A 21,824-nucleotide genomic window follows, 5' to 3' on the forward strand; every position below is an offset into this window, starting at 1 on the left:
CTAAATAACGGATCATGAAGCCAACACGTGTGGCATCTCGATACTCGACTACGAAGTAAGGCAGTATTGCCTTGCTTAGATTGGGAAGATGTTAATAATATAATTCCGGTTGTACACTTCATAACCACAAAGTGCAAGATATAAGTCTTATATTAATACCCATCTTAGTTAAGAGTAAAATATTCATTATAAATCTGCCCACATGCTTGAGGCCCCACACGTAAACAATGACTATGCTAAATAGTTGTCCTTATAATATTTATTCTTCTTTCAATGAATTATTTTTCCTGGTAAATATTTCATGGTTAGACAAGTTGTATCTATATTGCAGTAAGTTTATAAAAGACTATTTATAAACACGTATCGCGGATGTGTGTTTCTTCCTCTTCTTACACTTATTTTTGCTTGTCGTCAGGCCTATTCCTTTTGGAAACTGTTCAGATGTCGCATATTGTTTTGCTAGGTTTTGGATTATAATAAATGTATCGAAACTACAAAGAAAAGTTGACATTTCAATAGATAATTGTTGAACATTTGATAATAATTGCATGCGACTCGAAATGGGATTTTTGAACTGAAAAACTTCGGATGTTAATAACTGTAGAACCAGTGATGATTCAGATCTGTGTCTGTGTATTTGAACCTTTCAATTGTGTGACGGCAGAAGTGTTTGGTAGCAAAATCTGTCCGCATCGAAGTCCTCCCACAAGTAGAAATTTTTATGAGACAGTCGCAGTCTATTGCTGTCACCTGATATTTACCGTCCACGCTTTTTTTATGCATATTTAATGCTAAAAGGGTAGTATTTTGTTGCATTAAAATTTCAACAATTAAGTTATTGGGAATAGTTTTTACAAGAAGGTTCGTCAGAGCTGCGGGAAGCACAGCGAAATACAAAGTGGAACATTTTTGCTGTATGTGATAACGGAATGATACTATTGTGTAAAAGTCCGAGTGTTAAGTTTAGAATTGTGTAAAGCCTCATTTTGTGCTGCTGAAATCGTACATAATTGATTTTTTTTATCTTCTGGCATTATAATAATGTTTATTTGTACGAATTGTTATATCTTTTTTATTTAAATCAGTTGAATGGGCTTTCAGAACATATGAGGCTGGTAAATATAATCTTTTGTTTTTTTTTCCTTAAGGTATTAACGCTGAAGAAATGCAAAAAATGGGTGACAGGATCTCTTATTATCAAGGAGCTATGGACAAGCTTAAAGCAGCAGGAGAAGTGCATAAAGGTATCCAAGAAACAGAAGCGTTTGGTGAAGCACTTGCAATTACTAGCACCTTTATTGGAAATAAACTACATGTATCAAATAAAGAAAATGAGTTTATCTACCATGAGGCTGCACCAACACTAGCATCGCTGCCTGAGGTCAGAGCAGCATCTTTGGCTAAAGGTACTCTTTAATAATTTGTCCGTCAACACAAGGTATTTAACTGGTTTATAATCCGAGGGGGACGAGAAGGGCCTTTGGAATAAAAATCCATTTGTCCACCTGACAAGTATAAAATTGAACCAAAATGAATATATTTTTCGTTATTGGTCCGTGCTTTCACTTTTTGGCTCTTTTTGAGCCTGAGCGCAGAATATTTGTCTTTTTTGTTCCACCCTTTTGATACCACTGATCGTGATTACTGTTATAACTTCAAGTCACTCGCAAGTAGGGTGAAAGCTATAAGCAGACCTTGTCAGTAAACCTCCGTAAGCCCTAAAACTACTACTAGCATCTCACTGCATCACTAAACCGTATGAGGTCAATAAAGCTACGCAAACTCCTCCCATATCCTAAAAACCGATTATTATATCTTCAAAATCAGTAAAAAAAGCTGTGGTATTTTCAGAAAAAAATAATGAAAAACTAATCAATTAAATAGCTACAGAAAATAATGAATATAATAAAAAAATATATATAGAAATGTGAATATCCAGCAGCTTTGTTTCTCAGTCGATTGCTTATTAATTAAAAATAAGGAAAAACGTATTATGAAATAAAATAAAAAAACATATTTTATATATAAATATACATACATACATATATATATATATATATATATATATATATATATATATATATATATATATATATATATATATATATATATATATATATATATATATATATATTATATATATATATATATATATATATATATATGTATAGACCTGTGGTGTGAAAACCAGAGGTTTGATTTCTATCGTAAAAAAAATATCTACGAGAAAGTTTCGATATTTGTCTTATAAGGCAGTCTTGCTGAACTTCTTTCTTTTTTAAAGTTTGGTTAAAAACACACTGTTTTCTCTTTACTAAGCTTTAGCTACTACTGCAATCTTTAAAAAAAAAAAAAAAAAAAAAAAAAAAAAAAAAAAAAAAAAAAAAAAAAAAAAAAAAAAAAAAAAAAAAAAAAAAAAAAAAAAAAAAAAAAAAAATAGACGGAAGGGTCTACAGTGACAAACATATCTTCTACAAAAATTGCAAAAGCAAATAAATTTTGTTCCATCTAGAGCCGATAACGACTATAACGCTGGTGTACTATGCTTAACCCCTAAGCGTCTGGAGATTACAAACTTGATTATTGTATATCGTATCTAAGCAATGGTCAGAATGACTGTTACTTTAATACCAGGATAGGGCAAAGCTTTATTGTAAATCTTTGATTAAGGATTTTCGCACATTGTGATTCAAATGTTGCACCTTTCTTTTTCGATCCGCCGCCATTTTCGAGGATTTTCAAGATTGTTTTCAAAATTCCTGGAAAGTCGTTTTCGTAATTTACTTTTACTGTTAGAATAAACAAATATAACAATTATTATTTCTTCAATCAATCTTAAATTAATATCTCTTTTGTTTGTGTGTTTTTTTCTAGCTCGGGTTTATTAGTTTTCATTTTCGAAGGGGACTGGGAGAGGAACATTCAAGGGCTTATGATTTCCCGGTAAAGCTTTTTTGACCTGAAGATTTTAGTTGTACACTTCTAATACTTCCTGACCTTTCTACTCCAGAAATATTACTAAAAGAATATTGGTGCCATGCGGCACGTACAATGGCGCTATCAAGATAAATTTATGAAAAGCACGTAAATATAAGCATTAGCTTTCAGATGAGGCTTTAAACAGCTCTCTACGATGTTTTAGTGCCCCGCTATTACCGGAGAAAAAAGGGGACATCAGTGAAGCACAAGCTAAACTATGATTTTCCTTTGTTGTCTAAAATGGAAGGGGGACTAAAAACCTTCGGTTTAGGGGTATCAACTGTGGTGATTTTAATTGTACGCTTTTTATTTTGACCTGCCGCCGTTTTTGAGGAGGTTTGAACTCTTTCGGAAATCCTATAAAGTTGTATTTACAACAATTTGTGCTTAAGAACACGTGTGCCACTGAACGCCAGTATGGTGTCAGAGACTTGGAGTCTGTATAATTACTATCGCTATAGATCCAAGCTGATTGGCTATCTTATAATTTATCTCCTTAACATTTTGGCCTTATTCGGGCAAAATTATTGTTTTATTGTTCAAAAAAAATATCAGAAATCGGAGATTTGTTGTGAAGTAATCCATGTTTTAATACTTAAAAAGGATACTAGAACTGCACATTCCCTTTTGAGTGAACGCTCTCCTGATAGTCTATGACCTATAAAAGTTTATTTTCAATAATTCATAGACAAAATAAAAAAAGGAAAAAATTAATAAACAAACAAATACGCATCCGTGACGAATGTGGTCCGTGATCCGTGACGAAAAATGGGATTTTTTTTTATAGACGGCTGTTGGAGACCTCTGTTCAAGGGGTCTTAGGCAATATGAAACCCCTTTTGCAAATCTTTCTTTCCTTTCTCTAAAAATATGCAATTTTTATGCTAATCTGTTTTATTGGTAAGTTTGAAATCAGGCAATCTTACATTCTAGCATGGGAATGTGATTTTTTTACGCCTAAATTGTTATTGAAGTTCTGTTTTTGGAGTATGGGTCTCTATTGCCAGGACTTACTGTTTACTTGTAGCTTGTTATCACGAATATCTTCGTTTTTTGAAAACATGGTGTATAACTATCAATGGTCGCTCTTTATTTACGACGAACTATTCGGAAAAAAAATATATCATGTATTCACATATAGGGGGCTAGTATCTTTCTAATCAAGCATTTGATAATATTTTTTTTCAAAGATGCACCAATTCTTTTTTCGGGGGGGGGGGCTCATTTTTCTAAAATCATACCAAATATATTATGTAACATAAAATGTTTCCATATTTTCAATCAATAAAAAAGTACATTTTTGCATTGACAAGGGTATCTCAAGGGCCTAGTGTAGACGTAATTTCTGTTAGTTACGTAATTGTATACTTCCAAATTTCATTAAATTTCCACAATTTTCTGTAAAGTGCGTGTTTTTCTTTAAATATGCTGGAAATATTTTAGCAATAGTCTTTATTCATGAATTTGTAGGTAATGTTGTTTGGAGAAATAAGAAACACACCGAAATGGATTAGAAAAAGAAAGATATTAAATGTTTAACTTAGAATATATATTTCGGGCACGAATAATGACTGTACGCTTAGTAAAAATACACATGGCTTTAAACCAGGTTTTTAGGCAATCAGACTTTTAAAGTAGCAGTCTGTCATGCTCAATTAAAACACTTTTTTTTAAGTATCGACTTATTCCCAGGTGAGACATGACTTTTTTAATTAAGGTACAAGCATCCTTAAATACTTGACTGCCATCCTAATCGTAATTAATGTATTTCCGAAAACCGTTGTCTGTGCTTTTGAGGTTTTAATGCAACTGTCTTGTGCAGCCGCATTTTATTTGGTGAGTATGCTCAGACCCTTTTATTTGTGACTTGTGAGTTTTCTATTCTAGAATGAGACTGATTGACTTCTTAACATCTGTAAAGGGCAAAAAAAGATTGTCATGCGACTTTTATGTAAAAGGTAGAGCACCTTAAAGTAGAGGCGTTTGAAAGGTAAGTGAATAAAGTTAAAAATTATTCCAAGAAATTAAACAATGGAACGAATTACCAAAACAAACCACTAGGTTTGGAAAAGTACCGTAAAGGAATAGAATACGCCCAATAAGTATAACAAAAAAGTAAATAAAATTATGTGTGTCTGTTAATTTTCGGATAAAAGTGAAAAAGCTATGGACAGAGAGAATACTTTTTAGATTTACGTTAAAATTCATTCCTTTTAATCTTGGGAATTTTAGCCCTTCATTTATTTTAAATTCCGAGACTATCCCGTTGCTACTAGGATTTTTTTTTTCACAAAACTAAGTAAAATTTTAAACCATTTGACGCACAAAATGCGAATCAATTTTTATATCTCATGTTAAGTTCATCAGTATACTCTTTCTCATAAGAAAAATTCATTCAAAGAATTCATTCATACACTTACAAGATCTTTTGGATAGCTCAACTAATTTTCCTTTATACTCAGGGATTGGATTTGACTTCACTGACCCCGAGATAGCTGGTCCAGACATTTTTGGTAGGTTAATATCAATAGAAGCTCATGCTACGTCGTCGCTGTATTCTGAAGAAAAAGCGAAATTGCTGAGAAATGTGAGTGAGAGAATCGAATCCAAAGACGACAAACTGAACGAGGTTTTAGATGTTTTACAAGTTGAAAATCTGGTGTTAAGCTTTGAGAATCAAAGACTTCCAGAGGTATTTCTTCTTTTTCTCTTATTTATTCTTTGTTTGCTTTAGTTCCAAAATTATCACTTGTTCACTTAAGATTAGAGAATTAATACTTACTTACTTACTCAATCCTCATGATGTTGATGGTGTCATCAGCCTTCTCCACGAGGGGCGGTCAGACAGCAAAATTCCAGCCTGGTCCAGGAGTTTTCCGAGACTATCATTCCACCAGAACTTGGGTCTTTATTTTGGGTCGTTTCCAGCCACTACTTATTGATACGAGCCGGAGTGTTGGCTGGCAGTCAGAAAAGATGTCCGAACCATTGAAGTGCCCGCTCGACAAACTGGTGTGGTAAGAATGACTGGCAAGTCAATATTCGTAGGCTGTCATTGCTGCCAAAGTCTTACCAACAAATTCCGTCAATTGTCCGAAACCACTTATATTGAAGAGTGTCGGGTGGTGCTGAACAACCACAGTTGCAAGCCAAGTTTTATTTCTATGCAGTAGGATTCAATAGACATATGATGCAAGAATCTGTATTTTAGTAGTCCGTTTGATCATAGGCTTTTTTCAAACATGGCCCTGTCTCCCAGACACGGCAGATGCCTCTTGGCCGCGCCGCAGAAGACCGGAAATTCTAATATCTTTACTTTAATCGTACTAACTAATCCACTGGGTAAAAGCCTGGAAAAGTTTAGGATGGCCTATTTGCTGTCAAACTACCATTTCGTTGAGTTTTAATCTCTATCAACAAAGGTCAGTGCCTACCTCGTGTAGATTAGCATGAACATGATGTAAAAATATATCCAGAATAGAGAAAAGGTTGCTTTTCTAGGTACAACGTCGTTGTATCACTTTAAACTGTTTGCAGTTTTTAACTGTCAGTAAAGATGATTCTGTCGCCCGATCCTCTTCCCCTTTTTCTATCTGCTCCAATGCCAATCCTATGGGCTCCTGTTCTTTTAGGTCCCAGCTCTTCATAGCTTAGAAAATATTCTGTTGCAGTGGTTTTAAACTGGAATTTGGCATATGTCCACATTGAAATATAAAAGAATTAACATTTTCCAGGATTTTGTCAGAATGGGGTAAAAATTTATAAAAATCTAAAGATTTACCAATTAATTTCCTCAATATGTCATATTATTCGTTTGATTTTGAAAGACTAATTTGGAGGGAAAAGTGTAAAACTCTTGAGGTAAAGCAGAGAACAAGAATTATAAACAAGGTTAAGTAGGTTGCTTTAAAGAGAAATCCAGTATTTTCAGAGCGGTATACTAATTACCTCAGTTATAGGCCCAAAAATCGAGGGACTCGAAGACCGCCACCTAATTAAACTACCTTTAAAAGGTCTCCTAGAGAGGCTGAGTGCCCGCAAGAAAAGCTTCGAAAGTTTCGCTTTACTTCTAGCACACTGAAATTGAGTTAAACTTGCTATGGTACGCCAGAATCCCCTTCATAATAATAAAAATTTTGTGCAAATGGAGACAATATTTCAGATAACTCTTGAATTAGATTTTATTTTGCATATTGACTTAACAAAGTCAATTTTTAGCAATATTAGAACATCACTATTTGGTTAAAATAAATGAGAAGAATGTTCGTCTCCGTGTTTTAAAGCTTTTTTCCTCTTTTTTTTCAAACAGAACAGTATTTAAGGAGTGACTCGGCCATCAATAAATGAAACTCTAGAAAAATAAAGTTTAATGGTACCCATCAAAACCTACGATCCTGAGAATATTTGCTTGCTTTTGAAAAAGGTGGAACACCCTAAAAAGTCAAGGAATCTCAGTGAAAATTGCACTATCAGACTCAGCATATCAGAAATCCTTCTGTAGAGAATTTCAGGCTCTCAACAGCAAAAATGTGGAGTTTTTTATGTTTTGCCAGAAGAAAGGTCACAGATACATATTTATTATTTTTTTTTTCTTTTTTTTTTCGCACGGGTAATCATATTAAACCCGTTTTAAACCAGTGGTCCTATAGTCTACGAAAACTGTGAAAAAAGGGTCAACCTCAAACAAATTGCTATACAAATGATTTTTTTTTTCTACCGACCAAAAAATATGTGCTGATTCCGAATCTGAAAAGTTTGCCGCTCTAGCTCTTTCACAAATTTGATGTTGAATTTGAGGTTGAGGCAAAAATGTTGATTGAGTAAATACCAGCAAATGTGATTATATATGTCATTTCTACGCTCCTTTTTTTGCTGATGAACATGAAACAAAATGTTTGAAGTCAAAAGAATTGTTTGGTCCTTGAGAGAGCTTTGAAAGAGAGTGAGGTTGGGGAGCGGTTCAGCCTGGAGGTGTATATTGAACTTTTTGCCTAGGGCAGAATATTAGCAGCCTCGCGCCTTGGTAACAACCAAGACTGGGTCCAGGTAAAGTTAAGTATGTCTGGAACCTTAGTTTTGTGAAAGTGATTAAGAATGAGGAGGAGGAGGGGAAGTTGAAACGTATATTTGGCAACAACAAAAAGAAAAAAAACATGGTACCGACGAGTTTCCCTTAGCTGAGACGAAACACTCGTTCTAAATAAGAGATCAATATACTCAGATATAATACAACACAGAGATCAATTATATAAGGCAGATAAAAATCACGCTAACACAGAGATTCATTGGATAGTGGTAAAGCTATTCAAAAACTTGGCGTTCTTCTTCGCTACCATCGTCTTCAAGGTTTCCGGCAGCAACTGTTTTACAGTTAGAATAGCTTGTTCCTTTAAAAATTGCCACCAGCTCAGGTACATTTTAAGCCATGCTTTTTGCAAGAACATTGCAGCGTAGAACACTCGCTCTTGCAATTACAGTGAAACACTGAGAAGGGAAGGCAGTGCCGGTGATCTATCTGAATACACAGGTCGTAATTCTACTTTTCGCACAATCCAGTCAAATTCCAAAGGCTCCAATCGACACTCAACGTTTTTCCATGCCTGTACTTGGAAGTATACTCGAAGCGAATGATACTTGAAAACATAGCTTGTTGGTGGGAGCGTTTTTGCCTCTGCATACTTCCCAGTACTTCCAACTTTTTTGAGGAATTTTCTGTAGCAGATTTGGTCAAGACTTGTTTTATTTTCAGCAGCCTTAAATAAGATTAAATAAATAAAAAAAACAAGTTTTTTTAAATGAAAGTAAGGAGCAATATTAAAACTTAAAACGAACAGAAATTACTCCGTATATGAAAGTGACTTTTCCTCCTCAACGCCTCGCTCTTTACGCTAAAGTTTGACTCTGTCTCTTAACTCTATTTTAAAACAGTAAGAAATTTTAGCGTAAAGAGCTGGGCGTTGAGGAAGAAAAGCCCCTTTCATATACGGAGTAATTTCTGTTTGTTTTAAGTTTTAATGTTGCTCCTTACTTTCATTTAAAAAACTTGTTTTTTTTTTTAATTTAATTTCTTGACGTTTTTGAATTAATGCATGTTTTGATCTTGGCTCTCCGCACATAAATAATTAAAACGAAAACTTCTATGTTCGTGTGTTTTCATTGCGTATATGAGGGGGCTCAACCTTCGTCGCTCTTTAACAATAAAGCCTAGATTTTGTCCCAATTCCTTAAGAATGACCTCTGAATCACAAAGACCGTAGAATAGATAGTTGAAATTACTAAAAATACTTTAGAGTAAAGAGTGAGATATAACCAGGAGGTAAACCCCTCATATGCGTAATAATTTTTGTTCGTTTTAAGTTTTAATGCTGCTCCTTACTTTCAGTACAAAAAACTTTTCATATTTATTTTTCATTGTTTTTTTCAAATAATGCTGAAAAACCCTGCGTCCCTTCATTGAAATTCTCTTCCTCCATGAGAAGTTTCTCCATGGAAATATCCTCTCACTTAACCCCACCCCTCAACTTCCCCCTCCCAACCAAAAAATCCCCCTGAAAACGTCTGTACACCTCCTAGTAACCATTACTATATGTAAACACAGGTCAAAGTTTGCTACTTGCAGCCCCTCCCACGGGGACTGCGGAGGAGTAAGTCGTCCCCAAAGACATAGTTATTTAGGTTTTTCGATTATGGTGAATAAAATGGTTATCTCAGAATTTTGATCCGCTGACTTTTTGGAAAAAATGAGCGTGGGAGGGGGCCTAGGTGCCCTCCAATTTTTTTGGTCACTTAAAAAGTGCATTAGAATTTTTGATTTCCGTTAGAATGAGCCCTCTCGCGACATTCTAGGACTACTCAGTCGATACGATCCCCCCTGGGGAAAAAAACAACAAAAAAAAAAAACAAAAAAACACGCATCCGTGATCTGTCTTCTGGCAAAAAATGCGAAATTCCACATTTTTGTAGACAGGAGCTTGAAACTTCGACAATTAGATTCTCTGCTACGCTGAATCTAATGGTGTGATTTTCGTTAAGATTGTATGACTTTTAGGGGACGTTTCCCCCTATTTTCTAAAATGAGGCAAATTTTCTCAGGTCGTTACTTTTGATGGGTATAACTGATCTTGATGAAACTTATATATTTAAAATTAGCATTAAAATGCGATTCTTTTGATGTAACTATTGGTATCAAAATTCCATTTTTTAGAGTTTCGGTTACTATTGAGCCGGGTCGCTGCTTACAGTTCGTTACCATGAACTGTTTGATAAGCATGGCCTTCTTTCCAATTTTCCTAATGTTGTTTTTTGCAGAAGCTTAATCTAGGAATAGTCTGGCAAAATCCAAGAAGTTTTCCTTCTTTTTCGCATGGTTCGGTGGTGTAAATTTTCCTATGCCATAAATTCGCGAAGTCGAGTCGCATTTGAAAAAGCCATGAGGGAAAAGAATTTGGTTGTAAAGGGTGCCACCAAGTTTCAGTTTAGCTACCAATATATCCCACAGACGGCCTCCAGTTTTCCGTGACTTTGACTTGGAATGGAAAAATATCGATTTATAGTCTCGGTTCGTGTGGTACAGTAAAAGAATAACTAGTAAGTCCGTATCTTCTAATAAGACAGTGGGTTGGCGTTCTGCCAATTCGACCGCAGTCATCACATTCAGCAGATCGGGCTGGCGAGTGGTACACTTTACTTCACATGCTTCATATTTCTGCCTCACATAGTCGACGTATTTGGTGCATCTATGTGCTGCATGGCAAACGATGCAGAAGGGCTCTACCATCTATTACATACTGAGGTTCATCCAAGCTTTTGTACGCAATATGTCTTTAGTTGCAGACTTTCACACTTTGTACCAGAAGCTTCGCATTGGCAAGCGCTGGTTTGTCCGCCAGCCGAAGGAGACCATTCGGCTCAAATAACGAAGGTTGCAGGAAGCAGAGTTCGCACTTGAAAAACGTCTGGAATTCTTCATCTGAACTCTTTGCAACAGTGACTAGCCTTTGAAACATTGTGACAAGCAGGGTCAAAAACGGTAGACAGTTCTGCTGTTGATGTCAGTTTTGACTCTCTACGTCATTTTTTGGAGCAGAGTTCTAGTCTAGAATGATGATTTGTTTAATCTGTAAAAAAAAATACTCGAAGTGGACGAGAAAATTGTTGTGACTGAAGTAGTAAAAATATAGATATATAAATTTTCCTTGCGATACCGATAATTGAACATAAGTCCGGACTGATACCGGGCGTGGTTTTATCCATTCTGCTACCACAAGTTACACAATGGGGATATTTAAACAATACTTGAAATGGACGCAGAAGATTAGGTAGGTTGGCATTGGTAGCTTTTTTTGTCGACACTAGCATCACTTCCTACTCTTAAAAAGTTACCTGTACTCTTTGAATTATTTTTAAGCAGGATGTGGCTATTCTAGGCAAAATATCCCCCCCCCTTAATACAACCCAACCCGTGGAGAAGGAATGGTTCACTCAATGAGAAAAACAGACTGGTTGAGAAACTACTTTTTGTTATTACTTGCTAATTTGGGGAAAAAAGACTAACCTCAAACTAGGGAACGTTGGTACAGACTTAATCCAATAAACGTGAGCTATGGATAGACAGGCAATGGCCCTAGGGCACTTAAGGGAAAAGAAAGAGCTGAAGCAGGTAAATATTTTGGCAATGACTCATCTATCTCTTTTGGAGGATCTTTGGAAAGGTTGGTAAAGCCCTGCAAAGAAAATACACTATATCTATCTTTAAATATAAAATCAATTTTGTGTGAATTTCATTACACTGAGTAACAGCCTGAATATTCAAGCTAGAAATACGACATTTGTGGAGCGAAGTTGGAAACATTATTCTGATTGTAATTCATGTAATTCTGACCAAATATTTCCTGACAAACTGAGAAACTGGACTTCGAATGGCGTCATGTAGGGTTTAAAGGCCCAAGAAGCTGACTATTGAGAGGAAAGTGACTGTAGAGGCCCACGAAGTCATCACTAATTTAAGTATAGCACTAACTCTCTCAGTGAGCTCGAGCATTCCTTATCCGATATATCCGCTTAATATTAAGCTCCCTGGGTGTAATTCGTAAAATAACAACAAATACTTGTGCAGTAGTTTGTCACTTAAAATACAATCGGCAACTAGATGAACAACATTAATCACGCGTGCGCTCTGTAAACATGGCTTATTAAAAAAACCCGGAAGGTGTGTCATATTTAACAGTTACTGTCTCGTTTTGTAGTCTGCCCGTAATTCCACATGTTTTTTATCATTTTTGAAAAGATTGAAGTTTGTTCACTCATGACGTCACTTATCCTCAGTAATCCTGCATTTTCTAGGGTTGACAGGTCAAACTTATACAAACACTAACCCAGACCGTTTCAAGCAAATATTTGTGCTTATCTTTGGCGTCTTTTATGTCAAACGAAACGCTAAGGATAATTGATGGGGCTTGTCAGATCAACGCACTGTCCTTTTTTCTCCAAAGTGAAAATAACAGTCTACTATGATGTGGTAAAAGTAAAAATAGAAATAGAAAAAATTAAAGTAAAAATAATAGTCTGGTAAAAATGTGGTTTGACCTCAAACAAATTGGAATAGGTAACTTTTAAGAGTGGGAACTGATGCTAGTGTCGACAAAAATAGCTACCAACGTCAACTAACGTTCGGCGAAACTTGACATTTTTCCCGGTGGAATAATAAAAATAGTTAATTTAATTAGTGTAATTGATAAAATTAGGATGTGTCTGATCGGAGTTCCTGACAGAAAACTGTTAGGAAACACGCGTAATAAGAAACTTTTTAAGTTTCGTGTAATATGATTCTAGAAAACTTTTCCACGGAGATGGATTTCCTGCATGATTTGAAAAAAAATATATAAATTAAATGAAAAAAAAAAAATCAATACTAAGTAAAAGAAAATGAAAATGAAAAAAGACTTTTTTCATTTAATTTCTATCTTTTTCAAATCATTCTGGAAATCCCTCTCCGTGGAAAATCACCTCCTTGAAGAACTTCTGCCGTAGAAAATTCCTCTGTGGATGATTTCTCCAGTGGAGAATCCACCCAAGGGAAAAATCCCCCAAACCCTTCCAACCTTTTTGAAAATTTCCCTTTAACAATTTCCCCAGAACATCACAAGTAAATTTGAGTCGGCAAAGACAAAGTAAGACAAATAAAAATCGTGCTGAAATTTTGACAAATTTCCCCATTTAATATTTCTCCTTGAAAGGTCATCCCCGGAAACTTCCATCCCCACGGAAAATTGTCACCGTGGAAAATTCCCACCCCCGTCCCCGAAAAATGTCTGTTTACTTCCCAATAACAAATACTATAGACAGAAATGGTCAAACTTCATAGCACACAGCTGTTTCCTCGGGGGCTATTGGGGGTGATGCCACCCCCAGAGGCATGGTTATTTGACCTTTCAATTATGCTGAGCAAAATAGCTATCTCATATTTTGATCGGATGACTAAGGAGATAAAGGGGACGTTGGAGAAGGGTTGGAAACTTTTAATTTCTGTTCGAATTTAGGAAGTGATTTCAGGGTTTTATTTAACATCACTACACACATCAGAACATTACAGCAACTTGGATTGAGGATGGAGATGGTGAAGTAGTCTCTGAGACAAACTTGAGGTTCATAAAAGTCTAAGTTTTTCGAAAATCGTCATCGTCCACGAGTTTCTACATTTTTTGTTCAACATTGTAGAAGCAAATCATCTTTCATACGAAGATCAAAATAGGATTTTTAATATTCCAAAAAGCATGTAGATATAGTTGTATAAAATGTGCTTACGAAGATCAAAATAGGATTTTTAACATTACAAAAAGCATGGAAGTATAGTTGTATAAAAGGTAGTAATTTTTTTAGGGTTTTAACAAAAATTTTGATTTGTCAATTGAAACTAGAATAATTCCTGAAAACTTCATACGTCATTTTATGAGGTGTAATTCTAGTCCAGAATGATGATTCGTTTAATCTGCAAGAAATATTTGAAGCGCACGATAAAGTTCTTGTGACAGAATTTCCTTGCGACACCGACGATTGAACCCCAGTCCCGGCTGATTCCGGGCGCGGTTTTATCCATTCCGCTACCACAAGGTACACAATATGGATATTTAGACAATACTTGAAATAGACGCAGAAGATTAGTAGGTGAACTCTAAGAAAAGTTAAAGGAATACATATTACGCGTGTTTCCAAACGTTTTTCTGTCACGAACTGTGATCAGACACTTAGCCTAATTTCACCAAAGAAGTGTGTTTATCCGACAAGCCCCATCCCTTATCCTAGCGTTTCCTCAAGTTATGTAACTGCAAAAGTATTTATTGTGTGTTAGTGATATTTTTAATTCCAACTAGAAAAATACTTGAAAATTTAAAAATTAGTTTGGTTTTACTTTCGCTTCAGTTGACTCGTTACTTCTTTTTTATGCGGTTGAATTGTAGTCTAGAATTATGATTTGTTTAATCTGTAAGATAAAATACTCGAAGCGGACGCTAGGAAAACGCTTAGATTGGAGAGATCGGATGAAACTTGGTGGGAAGAATAAGCACAAGTCCTAGATACGTGATTGACATAATCGGACTGGATCCGCTCTCTTTGGGGGAGTTGGGAGGAGTGGGGTTGCTAGGAAGATGAAAATTGGTAGGCGTGTCGGAGGCCTGCATAAATTGACTTGATAACAGTCATTTCCCCGATTCGACCATCTTGGAGGGGGGGGGGGCTGGAGGGATGGGAAATCATGAAAATTGAGGTATGTTTATCTTACGAATGGGTGATCGTATCTTGATGAAAGTTTATATATAGAAAGATCTCATGTCTCAGATGCTCCATTTTCGGTTCGAATTGGATCCGTGGACACAGGGGGGTGGAAGGGAAAATGAAAATCTCAGAAAACACTTAGAGTGGAGAGGTTGGGATGAAACTTGATGGGAAGAATAAGCACAAGTTCTAGATACGTGATTGGATCCGCTCTCTTTGGGGAGTTGGGAGGGGGATTTCCAGAGCTTTGGCGAGTTCAGTGCTTCTGGACGTGCTAGGACAATGAAAATTGGTATGCGTGTCAGGGACCTGTACAAATTGACTTGATAACAGTCGTTCCCCGATTCAACCATCTGGGGGGCTGGAGGGACAGGAAAAGTTGGAAAAAATGTGGTATTTTTATCTTACAAATGGGTGATCGGATCTTAATGAAATTTTATATTCAGAAGGACCTCGGGCCTCAGAGTTCTTATTTTAAATTTAGACCGGATCCAGTGATATGGGGGGAGTTGGAGGGGGAAACCTTAAATCTTGGGACACGCTTAGAGTGGAGAGATCGGGATGAAGCTTTGTGGGAAGAATAAGCACTAGTCCTAGATACGTGATTGACATAATCAGACTGGATCCGCTCTCTTCGGAGGAGTTGTAAAGCGTTCAGCTCCAATTAATTCGTCTCTTCGGCTGCGTGACCTCATTTCTCATTATAAAAAAATATTTTGCTTTCATTTAATGTTAACCTCCAAAATCCTTGTACAAAACTTGTTTACTCAATTCACACAATTCCTATCAACCAATCTCAAGTGTTATCGGTGGAATCTGGTGTTACACTCCAAGCTCTTAAGCAAGTAAATAAGTCTGAGTTTCTCGATAGTGATGGTCTTTGCTTCAATTTTTTGCTTATGATTGTCCTGAACTACTGAATCATTTGCAGTTATTGTTTCAGATGTGTTTGGCACAGTTCATTGTGCTAAATAGTTTTTTGTCCGGTTGTATATCTCCCATAGTTAAGAGGGGTAGTGACCTCAGTGCTTGCTGTAATTACTGTCATATCACTGTGTCTTGTTTTGTTAGTAAGCTATTTGAATATGTACTGCTACCAGCCATTAACTCCAAGTGCAATTTTACGCCCTTCCAGCTTGGTTTTAGAAAAGGTATTGGCTGCATTCAAGCTCACCATAGGCATTAGTCACGTTGCATATGCTGATGATGCTCTGCTTCTTAGCCGGACAAAACATAGTCTAATTACCAACTTTGACCGGTTTTCAGGCGCACTATCCGCAGTAGGCCTTTCAGTTAATCCCTCCAAATGTGAGTTTTGTGTTTTGGGAGTCCTCCTCCAGCATCACCTCTTTGCTTGGGTTCTTCAACTATACCGTGTTCAGCAAGTATTAAATGGTTGTGTCTCACTTTTTCCACGTCACTTTCATCTACTTGCTCCGCTATTACGTCCAGCGTGCTGAAAAGTATGCGGGTTGGTACGGAAAAATTTCACCAAATTGTGGTCGGTATAACCGAAAAGGACTATGCCGTCTTTATTCTAGTTTTTGTGCCCCTGCTGTTTTTTTTATTTTTCTGGTTTTGCTTTCCTCCTTCGCAAGAAGGATACAAAGAAAATACACTCAGGATATTTTCAGTATTGCAAGTATTTGCTGCGTCTGCCTCGGTGGTATCGGAATCATACAGTCGTTTCTAAATTTGACATCGTTGATGCGCCCTCGCGACTGAAACAATTATTTACAGATTTATCTCTTAGAACTCAGCAAATGATTGGTATTTTGGACCCTCTTTGGCCATTTTTTGAATTAAGGTAATTCATTTATGTTGTATGTTGTTATGTTATTTGTGTTATTATGTTTTTTTCTTTTTTTTCCTTTTTTGTGTGTTTACCCACAGTTTTATGTATTTTGTGGGTTGTAAATAAATTATTATTATTATTATTATTGTATTTGCAAGTTTTTCTTTGTAATAATTGCCAATAAACAAAGAATAGCAAGATCGATAAATCTAGTACCGAGTCTAATTTTAGGTTCCTACCTCGTCACAAGTGCCATATGAGCTCTTGGCTCTTGGTTCTTCCGACCTCGTCATATGAGCTCTTGGCTCTTGTTCATGAGCACCAATTTGGATTTCGTTCAAAGAATTCTGACGAACAGGCTTGTATTGGCCTTCTCAATTTTGTGAATTACGCTTTAGACTTGAAGAAAACGCCAACGGCAATTTTTTTTGGATGTGAGAAAAGCTTTTGACAGTTTGTCCCATGATATTCTTCTTGCAAAATTTTCGCATTTTGGTGTTCGGGGAGAAGCATTAGAATGGTTACAATCTTATCTACATGGCCGGTTTATTCCTTTTGATCCGGTGTCTGATATTAAGGCGGAAGTAGGCTTTGGAATTCCACAAGGGTCTAGCCTTGGTCCTTTGCTTTACATTATATATGCCAATGACTTATAAGAGATTCTCCAAGGTCCATTTGTTGCAATATATGTCACCCAGATGAGTTGCATATCCTAATTCAATATATATTGAACAAAATGTTGATTTATTTGCATTTGCTGATAATAGTGCGCTTGTTTGTGCCGAGCGGGGTCAAAATAATTTGGCAATAAATTTTCAAATATTGATGGACAGAGCTTATGAGTGGTTTGAAGCGAATTGTCTCGCTCGTAATGTTTCCAAGTCTCAATTTTTGTTATTTTCCAGAATTTGCTTGCAATATCCTGGTTTGAATTTTATTCCAAGTTCTAAAGGTATTATTTTTAGATCACAAAATAGGTTTGTTAGGTTTTTAGGTCTCCTTGTCGATGAGAATCATTTTCATTTAAGAACCATATTAACCTTATCTGGCTAAAAGTGTCAAGAATCTTAGGTATGATAAGTAAGCTAAGGTGTATTTTTCCTGGATTTATTTTAAAGCTTCTTTATAATTCTCTCATACAGCCGTACATAAATTACTGCTCTATTGTTTGGATGAGTACTTTCCCATCCCTATTAAAACCACTTTCTCTTCTTCATGAAAAGGCCCGTCAGTTAGTTTCAGAAGCGAATAGTATGTCAACAAATTATCTCCCAAGGTTCCGTCCATAGTATTTCCTATCTTGTGCTATTTTTATTTATAAATATCTTCATGGTCAATTTGCCTCTTGTTTTTCGAAATTGTTACATCCTGAGTTAGTGTAAATCTTCATGGAATTCGTATCTTTGAAATTGATTTGTGTTTAGAACTCCAAACATGAAGTCTGATTTTACGCATGTAGTAGGGTTTGGAATCCCTGCCGAAGAATATCAGAGATTGCCACTCCATCTGGGTGAATGAAAAGATTAATGAAAAGTCATTTGCGTCAATTTTTCTTCTTATTCTTCTTATACATATATATATATATATATATATATATATATATATATATATATATATATATATATATATATATATATATATATATATATATATATATATATATATATATATATATATATATATATATATATATATATATGTATATATATATATGTATATATATGTATATATATATATATATATATATATATATATACATATATATATATATATATATATATATATATATATATATATATATATATATATATATATATATATATATATATATATATATAAGTAATATATGTTTGCCACTTCAATTGAGCGTAAAAAAAGGTTTGATAGAACTATTTGCATTTTTCAGTTTTTGTTTTTTGTTATTTTTTTCTTTCCGTGTTTATTTCCCTTGTCTTGTATTATGAATCCTAATAGATATGACTGTGATGTTTTTCCCTACGTATACTGGCCATGGACCCTTTTGTGGGGATATTAAAAAGATGCATATATTGACTATTCGATATGAATAAAGTTTATGTTTAAGTTGCTTAAATCGGACAGAAGTTATTCCGTATATGAGGGAGGACACCACCCCCTCAATACCTTGATCTCTACGCTAAAGCTTGACTTTATCTCCCAATTCTTTAAGAACGACTCCTGAAAAACAAGGGTCGTTAAATTGGAGTAATTAGATTTTTTAAAATACTAAAAAAGTTTAACCTTAAGAACGAAATATTGAGGAGAAGGTATCCTCCCTCTTATATGGAATAATATCTGTTTGTTTTAGGTTCTAATGTTGCTCTTTACTTTCAGTTGAAAAAACTTGTTCATTTAAAGTTAATCTAAAGTGAAAAATATACTCACTGACTCCAAGAGTGGCGGACGAAGTCAGTGTTGAAAATGCTAGATTGTAGGATTCGTAGCTGGGATTTTGAACTTACGCGCTTCGTAGCTCTTGATTACTGTTCTTTGAATGTAACGAATTGCATCAAGCTATTTATTTTGTTTTTTAGGAGCTTATCGAACGTTGCGCTGCTTTTTCTGTGAAAGCCGATGCCATCGGCGTGATGAATCGCTTAATGGTTGAATTAACCGACCAAACCAAGAAAGTTGAAGATACGCTCTCGTATTGTGACGAGCTTTTGAAGGTAATTCGTTTTCTGTAGCATTTTGAATGACTTACTGTATTGAAAGATTTCTGAACCCCTTATAACCTCCCTTCTGGTTTCTTTCCTTTTTCTTTATTTTGTTGTTGATGCATAGTTAGTTAAACTTCAACAACGTAAACTTCAACGTCAGTTTGGGGTCTTTTTGGGATTTTATACGGGACAGTTTGTTGCGGGCGAGAAGGTAGGATTCGGGGATGATGGAACGTAATCGATTAACATATAGGGTCTTCGTACTGAAACGAAGGTACAGGAGGCTCCTTCTCTCGGCCAAAGTGGTGAGCTTGAACTCACCTAGTAGATAATGATATGGAACCTTCCCTTCACCATTTATGATTCTTTCAAGTGCTCATTTTTGGACATTTTTAATCTTTTAAATATGCTCTGTAAAAGATCGAAACGCCAAACTGGACAAGCAAACTCCAGGATTGACCGAATAAAAGAACAATAAAGTTGGAGAAGATCCTTAGGGGAGCAAGAAAATTTTATCAAAAGTTTAGAAGGGAAACCGAAGGGGAAGCTTGTTTGAGGATGTTTTGAACATGGGCATCCCACTTCAAGTCAGCAGTAATTGTTACCCCAAGTAGTTTAATGCATGTGGCAGAGATTTTTGGGAGGAATGGGGCTTGTGAAAGAAGGGGGCGATTTTAAAAAGAATTAACTGTCATAACTGACGGTTTATTAGCGTTAACTTTCATCTTCAACAAAGAACCTGTGTGACATCGTCAAGTAATGGCATAATTGAGCTTTTAATATCTCGTCGACAAACCTCAAGTGTAGACAGGTCGTCCACGTACTTCCATCGCTCTGTGTGGTCATTCATGAACCTTTTAACCATTATAAGGAATAAAATTCGACTCATTATGATTCCCTGGGGGACCTCACAAAAGATAGGAAGGGGATCGGAACAAACATTTTTATATTTAAGAACTTGAGAGTTATTTGTTGAAAAGGAGTCAATAATTTTCGCTGGAAAGGGACTCACTTGAAACTCCATCAGCAGTTTAATTACAAGGATATTGTGGTCAATTAGGGTGACCGCTTTCTGAATATCAATTATTAAAAGATTCAACCATGTATCAGGATTTTCAAGGTTTTTAAGAATGGTGTCAAGAAGACTAACAAGGTAGTGTGAAGCAGATGTCTCCTTCAGGTTTCCAAACTGTTGTAAGTCAATAAGTTCAAGAATCTCTGCCTTTAACCAATTACCTAAGAAACCTTCGTTCATTTTTGAGAAAACTGGGGTCAAGTTGATTGGTTGTACTCCAGCAAAATCGTTCAGCCCTCCCTTCTTAGTAATATAGCCTAGCTTCCAGTACGACGGGTGACATCTGGAATTACTAATGTCATAGGCAGCGCACTAGCGCACCCTAAGTAAAGAACGTTGTTGGCACAATGTATTATTTATTTATTTTTTTTTGTTTTTTTTTTTAGACCAGGGCACTTCGTATAGAAGGAGTTGCCGTTGAAACTTCGAAAAGGGCTCATTCGATTGGAAATTGAAATTGATAGTGCGCTTTTTAATAGTCGAAAGTGATTTGAGGACAACTAACTCCTCTCCCAGGCCCACCATTTCCCCAAACACATCCGGTCAAAATTTTGAGATAGCCATTTTGTTCTACATTGTTGAAAGGTCTGGAAACTATGTCTTTTTGGATGACAACCTCCCCAAAGCCCTCAGGGCAAGGGTCGTAAGTTATGCCTTAGGGGCATATAATGTTTGCCATAGAAACTTCAAAAGTACTCATTCGATTGCAAACTGAGAGGGATAGTGCTCTTTTTATGGCACTTGGTATTAACCAAGTGACATATAGCAATCGCAAATTCTGTCGGTCTGTTGGTCCTGGTTTTGCTACTTTAGGCACTTCCAGGTAAGCTAGGACGAGGAAGTTTGGCTGGCGTATCAGGGACCGGACCAGATTAAAATAGAAATAGTCTTTATCCCGATTTGACCATCTGGGGGGGGGGGAGTGGGGGCCCGTTAATTTGAAAAAATTAAAATTTGAAGTATTTTTAACTTACGAACGGCTGATCAGATTTTAATGAAATTTGATGTTTGGAAGCATATCGTGTCTCAGAGCTGTTATTTTAAATCCCGACCGGATCTGATGACATTGGGGGGGATTTGGGAGGGGGAAACCTAAAATCTTGGAAAATACTTAGAGTGGAGGGATCGGGATGAAACCTGGTGGGAATTTTAAACACAAGTCCTAGATACATGATTGACATAACCGGAACGGATCCGCCCCCTTTTGGGTAGATGGGGGGGGGGATTAATTCTGAAAAATCAGAAAAAATGAGATATTTTTAACTTACGAACGGGTGATCGGATCTCAATGAAATTTGATATTTAGAAGGATATCGTGTCTCAGAGCTCTTATTTTAAATCCCGACCGGATCTGGTGACATTGGAGGGGGGAGTTGGGAGGGGGAAACCTAAAATCTTGGAAAACACTTAGAGTGGAGGGATCGGGATGAAACTTGGTGGGAAAAATAAGCACAAGTCCTAGATACATGATTGGCATAACCGGAACGGATCCACTTTCTTTGGGGTAGTTGGGGGGGGGGGGGGT

General features: G+C 36.1%; 1 protein-coding gene across 4 annotated transcripts in view; it reads left to right on the forward strand.

Annotated features, from left to right (window-relative positions):
- The window catches only part of LOC136028176 (tyrosine-protein phosphatase non-receptor type 23-like), a 143,682-nt gene that overhangs the window by 22,873 nt on the left and 98,985 nt on the right, over positions 1 to 21,824 (forward strand). For all 4 annotated transcript variants that reach the window (XM_065705872.1, XM_065705871.1, XM_065705874.1 and 1 more), the window contains exons 4-6: positions 1,149 to 1,406; positions 5,442 to 5,671; positions 19,099 to 19,233. In XM_065705872.1, the coding sequence (XP_065561944.1) occupies positions 1,149 to 1,406; positions 5,442 to 5,671; positions 19,099 to 19,233 (623 nt within the window). The remainder of the gene's footprint in view (positions 1 to 1,148; positions 1,407 to 5,441; positions 5,672 to 19,098; positions 19,234 to 21,824) is intronic.

The sequence above is a fragment of the Artemia franciscana genome, chromosome 6 (genome assembly GCF_032884065.1).
Source record: "Artemia franciscana chromosome 6, ASM3288406v1, whole genome shotgun sequence".
Taxonomy (NCBI): domain Eukaryota; kingdom Metazoa; phylum Arthropoda; class Branchiopoda; order Anostraca; family Artemiidae; genus Artemia; species Artemia franciscana.